This window comes from Gossypium raimondii, chromosome 11, assembly GCF_025698545.1.
Source record: "Gossypium raimondii isolate GPD5lz chromosome 11, ASM2569854v1, whole genome shotgun sequence".
Classification (NCBI taxonomy): Eukaryota; Viridiplantae; Streptophyta; class Magnoliopsida; order Malvales; family Malvaceae; genus Gossypium; species Gossypium raimondii.
In genome coordinates this window covers 9,829,499-9,836,097 of record NC_068575.1, presented here as the reverse complement: position 1 = coordinate 9,836,097, position 6,599 = coordinate 9,829,499, and the positions used below count along the sequence as shown (strand labels likewise).

Sequence of the window (6,599 nt, the reverse complement as noted above, 5' to 3'; positions counted from 1 at the left end):
AAGACTAATCTAGAAGATGCAAAAGCTGTCTTGAAGAAGTTCGGAGCCCCAAATGAGAAACTTGATGAAATTTTGGCTTCAAGGAGAATTTAACCAAGCCACAGAGGACTCGGTACATCAATAAAGGTAAGAAACTTATCGCTCCTCCAATTTTTGTTAAAGCTAAATATGTGAGTTCTTGTTTTCGTCATGAGGTAGAGAATAAAAACTTTAAAAGATTGTATGATATTATTGTGGGAAAGATGAACATATTAGACCCCACTGTTATAGAATGATGTGAGATTAAAAGAAGTTCAACTCTACTAAAAAACATGTTAGAACAATTAATGGAACAAGAAAACCACAACATAGGCAAATTTGGGTAAGAAAGAATCAAAAACATTTGAGTAATGAAGATTAATATTTGATTGATGCTTGCATGAAACATGATGTTGTAACTCTTGATGACCATGTTAAAGATTTATCAAGGATTGGAGAAACGTCATCTAAGTTTCGTGAAAAAGATAACATTTGATCTCATTCACTCTAAACAACATGATGGAAGTCGATAGGTGATGAATAGAGTAAGGGGGAATGATGATGCTATTTTAGTGATTTTGTCTACTTTGATTTCACTTATGGTTGCACTTTTGGCATCTTTGCCAAAAAATGGGAGGATATGGTAGCATCAAATGAAATGTTCTTGGATATGGCTGCTACATTTTGCTTTGACAAAAGAAGAGATGGTGATTTTTTTTACTGCATATTTATGACTTTGGTGCATGCTTAATTACTTATGTGATGAACAAACATATTGATAGTGGGAGTGTGCAATCAAGCATGGTTCTACCTCTTAAGGGGAGACATATTCTAACTCCCTTACTATGCGACTTATTTGGATTGTAGGCTAAACATTTGTTGTAGGATTTTGTTAAAAATACCAAGGGGGATATTGTTAGGAAAGTTGTTGCTCGTTCCATATCTTGTTATAATAAAATTGTTTCTCTACTTGGGCCATCGACTTGGGTCTTGAATAGGTTTCATTTGTATTAAGTTTGGTTTACTTGAATGTGGCATATTTGACAAAACTAGAAGCATGGATCGATTAGGATGCTAAGAATCTCAACTGAAATGTTTGAGGTGATTGAATAAGTATGAAAGTCTTATTATTAAACTACTATTTTCTAGAGATAGATATCAGATTTATTCAAGAGAGTTTTGGAGCAATTGGAAGACTGATATATGAAAATTTTTATGTGATAAATACTCAAGATAATTAATGGGATAACTTTAGCTTTTAAATAAGAGTTTAAAACCTATCAAAAACTGTTGATTGACCAATTGAAGAGGCCTATTGTTTTGTGCCGCACATCAAAAGCAATTTTTGTAGTGTCTTTGTCAACGTCTTTGTTGTGTTCTTTTGGTTATTTTGCATATGGAGAGGTTTATTAATTGTATGTGAGATATTTGAGTTAGTGATTTGTGACAATTGGGGTCAGTATTGGGGCTACAATTACTTATTTGTGTAGAGGTAAATAATTTAAGCCAATAGGTTATCCGAACGATTGCACTGGGCGAGGCTCTGCAGACATAAGACCGTTATCAATTGTGCTAATTCTTTTCTGCTCTTTCTTTACCTTGTTTGTTTTGTTCTAACTACCATTACAACTAATGTTAAGTAAAGTTAATTATCTGTAGACTAATTAACTAAACCAAGGTGACATTGGAAAAATAATAATTTTTAAAATCCAATGAAGTGCAATATATATATGAGAGAAAACTTGAGAGAAAACTGAGAGCATATGGTTCAAAAATATCATTAGTGGAGTTAAAGTGAACAGTGGCGTGCTCCGAAATGTGGGACTTGAGCAATGATTATGCTTTCAGGAGGACCTCTTTCATTCGTAACTTAAATATTATATATATATATACATATTAGTGTATCATTTGTCTGCTCATATAAAAATATCATCCTTCAAACATATAACAAAATTTAAGTACGCATTCGAGTAACATAGTGCGAGTGAGACTGCTTAGGCACATGGCTCAATAATTTTCCTCTCTAAACCTGTCGGTGACTGCTGGAAGCAACTCTTTTTGGAGGGGAACAGTAAGTAAATGAGGTGTTTTCCATTGCAGATGCAGATATGGATTAAAATAAAGCTGAAAATAAGGCAGGAATCAAGGCTAGTTTTTCTTGTATAAAACATCATTAGTGTTTACAATAATAATGTTAATGAATTGTTTAACACTAAAGCCCAAAACCTAAAACAAACCATTTCAATATGGGGATCTTGTAAATAAAATACTTTATTAAGTTACAGATCCCTCTCACAACCGTGCAAACCACCCTCAATAAAAATATATATGATGGCACACCTCACCAAACAAAAATGACTTATATGTTACTCAGATTTTTCATTTTTCTTATAGTACTCGTGCCCGACATATATCCAAACATGGACACTTACCCGAGCCCAAGTAACATAGGAAAACACTAAGCAAAAATGAAAAAATAGGATCCAACACACTTCAGTTTTAACTCTTAATTGTTAGACAAAATCAGACATCCTTCTTCTATGATGACCAAGTTTAACTCTCAAGTTTGGATCAGATGATGTGACCACCTTGCTTCTTGACAAGGAAGTTGTCTTCAAGGAGGATGAGTCATTGCACTTTGGGCTCTCTATGGCTGGACCATTTGTGTCTTTGAACCGGGAATTCTTCACTGAGTGTCGCAAAAGTGATCCAAAGCGGTTGTCTGAAAAGCTGAGGGACTGGAAACCTGAGAGCTGCGTTGAACTCCTGGCTCTTGGTCTAAAGGTTCTTGCCCTTGTAACGATATCTTTTTCGGCTGCGCTTTGCCTTTCTCGACTAGCCACGGTAGAGGACATGAACCGAGGGAGAGACCGATGAATGCTTTGTTGAATTGGTTTCTGAGTTACTCTAGGTGTTTCGATGACATGAGTTTTTGCATCTTCTTCATGGTTTTCAGGATTCTTTTCCGCACTCTCATCAGGTACCCCATAAGCAGTTGAGTAAAGTTTTCGGTTTTCACTTAATAAGAACTCGGCCTTACTTATTTGATTTGCAAGTTTCTGACATTCTTCTTCAACTTCCCTCATGTTCTCTTCAAGCTCAGATATCCGTTTTTCTCTTAGCTTCTTCAAGTCCTACATGATCATACATATATATCAGTAACAATCAAATGAATGTACTATCAGGGAAACTATTTGCAAATCCAATTACGGTACCTCAGGTAGTCCTCTGCTAGAGTCCACTGCTTTTGCCCTCTTTGCAAAGCTCAAAGAACAGATGGTTTCCTCAAGATCTTCTTGACACGGGCTTATGTGAACGAGCATCAAAACTTTCGAACCAACACCTAAACAAAACGGGCTTACAAGTTACAAAAAGTTTTCAACATAACATCACAATATAAAACCTTTCTGTCCTATGCCAATGCAATGTGTCTAAAGCATTGGGAATGAAGGCAATGCATGTGATAATTTACCTAGGGAATCTTTGAGGATTTGTGTCAACTTGCTATTTCTGCAACAAAAAGAAATAAAAAAGCATTAGGTATGAAGGAATATTTCAATATTTTAAGGCAATTAAGTAGTTCTTACAGACATTCCAAGCCTTTTTAATATAAAGGTACAAACATGACCATATTTGAAACCGAGAACTTGCCTGTATGGCACATGGCCTTTTTTTCTTCTTAGAGCAGCAATAACATCGCCTAAAGCAGAAAGGGAAAGATTTATAGCCCTTCCTTCATCAAGGGTTTGTCCAGTTGCTCCGGTTTTGAGTAACCGTTCGCTCCCTCCAAGATCAACCATCCATAATTTGCTTATTTTCGGTTTAGCTTCCGGAGTATCCCCACGTCGAGAAATGACGATTCTTGTTAAGCTAGATACATACCAAACTAAAACGGATATATTAATTGTCAAACCAAATTAACCCTCGAAGAAAATTAAACATTGAACTCAACAAAGAACCCACCAGTGTGACCTGCTGGACGCCTCATTCACGTTTGTCCATGATGTCGATCGAGCCCGCCTACCCTTCGTGTACCACCATCTGGCTTTTGCAAAATCTGGTATTTCAACCTGTGTCAGACCCTCAATTTCTACTGACCCCTTTGGATCTGTTTGAATATTTAGATTACTGTAGTGGAGTTAGCCAAATCATAGTATGCTGTCTAACCAACGGCCTGGAAATTTCGATTTGCTATCTATAGTTAGGATGTTCAGAGAAAAAAGATGATTACCATCTTGACACGGTCTCATTTGTTCGTAATGCCGGCTTTGAAGCTAGTAGATCTCTCAGATTGCCCATGTAAACCTCCAACATGCTCATTGAAAAAGTATAAGAAAATGACTTGTCTGAAGACACTTGCTGGAAAAGCTCTTTTAAAGCTCGAGGAACGATTCCCGGCTGGACCGTCGTGCCATCCTAAACAGTCATTCCAATCCTTCATCAGATTAATCCTCATAAATGCAAGAATGACACAAGCAAAATTCTCAACTACCGACCATTGTAAATGTCTTCCCAGTACCGGTTTGACCATAGGCAAGAATGGATACATTGTGCCCGTCAAGTGCAGATCTGAGGATTGGTTCAACATCAACAAACACATCGTCTACAAGAATTTCAAGCAAGGTCAATTGATTAACTCTCTTAATTATGTTACCGAATTTGGGGAAAACCGAGTAAAATCTGAAGCTAACCTTGATTAGCTTCTTGATGGAAAATCTTATCGAACCCAAACTCTTTTCGACTTCCACTTGATGTGACGATAACCCGATCAAGTTCGCTCAAAATAGGTTCCGGGGTTCGTCTCTTGTCTGTCCAAAGGAAAGGCCTAACTCGACAAAACACTCTAATGCTGCCTGCAAATTGACACCAATCCTTAAAACCAAACAGAATAAACACACAAACTCATGTTCTTAACATAACAACAAGACGATATTTACCTTTGATGTCTATTATCTTATTCAACGTTTCCCTCCTTTTCTCATCTATTGACCTTAGCATTAACCTCAATTCAGCAATTTCTCCTAAAAAAACAATTAAAACAAGCATATGTTAATGAAACCAGTACAATAACCTCAATCCTTAATATGAAAAAGCTTAAAATTTTACCTTGTAATTTGTGTATAGACTGCTCAAGCTGGCTCTTTTCATGCTCAGGAACCACATTGACATCACAGAAAATGGTGGACAGTGATGGAGAATCAGGCAAATCTGGTGGTGGGGGCAATCCATTAAGGGAATCAGGATTTGATCCTACTGGAGATGATGTCGAACACTCTTTAACTTCAGTTGAAGGCAACGTGATTTCCTCTGTTTCACTACTAATCAACATTTTTCTTTTACCAAACAATCCAACCCCCTTTTGCAGTTATAAACCAACACTTTTTTTTGCCTTCAGAACACAGCAACAACCAAGTAGATTTTCTGGAAATGAATGATAATAATAACTATAAAAAAAAGTAAAAGTAAATACTCAAAGGTTCTACTTTTTCTATTTAAGAAGCGTCTTAAGTGGGCAAAAGTACAAAAAAGTAATAGAGAAACAGCTTAGATTTTCAATGCCTCAAAAAAAGGAGGAGAAACAACTCAAACCAGCTAAAGATCTATATTTAGGTTGTAGAAGAAATTAAAATTTTAAAAAGAAACCCAGAATCTTTTTTGTCTAAAAACAACCCTAAAAAAGCTAAGTTTGGACTATGGCACAAAATCTGATAAACCCAAAGATCAATAAAGCTTGTAATAATCAAACCCAAAAACAGGAAGAAAAAAACTGTTGCCCGTAGTAATTATGAAGGCTTGGACTTTCATGCAAAAGAAAGATGAGCTTAAAGTCAACAGTGGGAGAGCTGGAATTTTCACACACAAAGGGGAAATTTTGAGAAATCACAGAAAAAGGAAAAAGGAAATTTTGGTTTTACCATCAGTTAGTATAAAATGATTGAATTTGGAGTCTGATTATTTAAGTGAAGCTTTTTTAAGCTTGTTTCTCGAAAAAAGAACATGTTAAAACATTTATAATGTAAGAATAAAGAATATATTTTAAGTATTGGTTGGTCCAGATCTAAAGATCAAAACTGTAATTTTATTTATTTAGTTATTGTCATTTCAGGGCGGAGGGGCACAATTGGAATAATAAGTTATATCTCAATAGTTTGACTGAACTGAAAGTGAAGGAACTTGGATTGGATCCCTACACGGTCAGAGTATGAAGTAAAAAAAAATTGATGACATGTAACTATCCACTAATTTAATGATTTTAGAATATTTTTTTCTTTAAAAAATATATTTTAATGATCCAATCGTCATATTTTATATTTCTTTATATAGATCATACATGTCAAATTTGACGCAAATCTAAATTTTCTAATTATATGGTTTATGTAAAAACTTTTAACCGTTCTATATTTATTAACATATACGTATTTTAGATCAATATAATTAAAATATTAATGGTGCAAAAATATACAAAAGAGTGAAAAATCATTTTAGTTCTACCTCGGTGTAAATAGATTCTCCTTAAAATATTATATAAATAAATAATAATTTAGAAGTTTTAAGTGTAATGTAAATATGATACAAATGAA

The 6,599-nt window shown here is 35.0% G+C and overlaps 1 protein-coding gene across 1 annotated transcript; it reads right to left on the bottom strand.

Moving 5' to 3' along the window:
- Positions 1-2,149: 2,149 nt before the first annotated feature.
- On the bottom strand, positions 2,150-5,985 carry LOC105804738 (kinesin-like protein KIN-14U). The gene is made up of 10 exons (XM_012637463.2): positions 5,125-5,985; positions 4,956-5,039; positions 4,710-4,871; positions 4,515-4,621; positions 4,250-4,434; positions 3,982-4,146; positions 3,670-3,888; positions 3,491-3,528; positions 3,234-3,361; positions 2,150-3,152 (listed from the first exon to the last, which is right to left on the bottom strand). The coding sequence occupies exons 1-10, from the start codon at positions 5,345-5,347 to the stop codon at positions 2,532-2,534; spliced, it is 1,932 nt and encodes a 643-aa protein (XP_012492917.1). The 5' UTR covers positions 5,348-5,985; the 3' UTR covers positions 2,150-2,531.
- Positions 5,986-6,599: the final 614 nt, after the last annotated feature.

Excerpts from the sequence above, each read along its gene's own strand:
- LOC105804738 (XM_012637463.2), bottom strand. The coding sequence starts at position 5,347 with ATGTTGATTAGTAGTGAAACAGAGGAAATCACGTTGCCTTCAACTGAA. Across the intron at positions 4,872-4,955 it reads TAAGATAATAGACATCAAAG|GCAGCATTAGAGTGTTTTGT; the intron begins GTAAATATCGTC and ends GTCAATTTGCAG. Across the intron at positions 3,889-3,981 it reads GCGTCCAGCAGGTCACACTG|CTTAACAAGAATCGTCATTT; the intron begins GTGGGTTCTTTG and ends GTATGTATCTAG.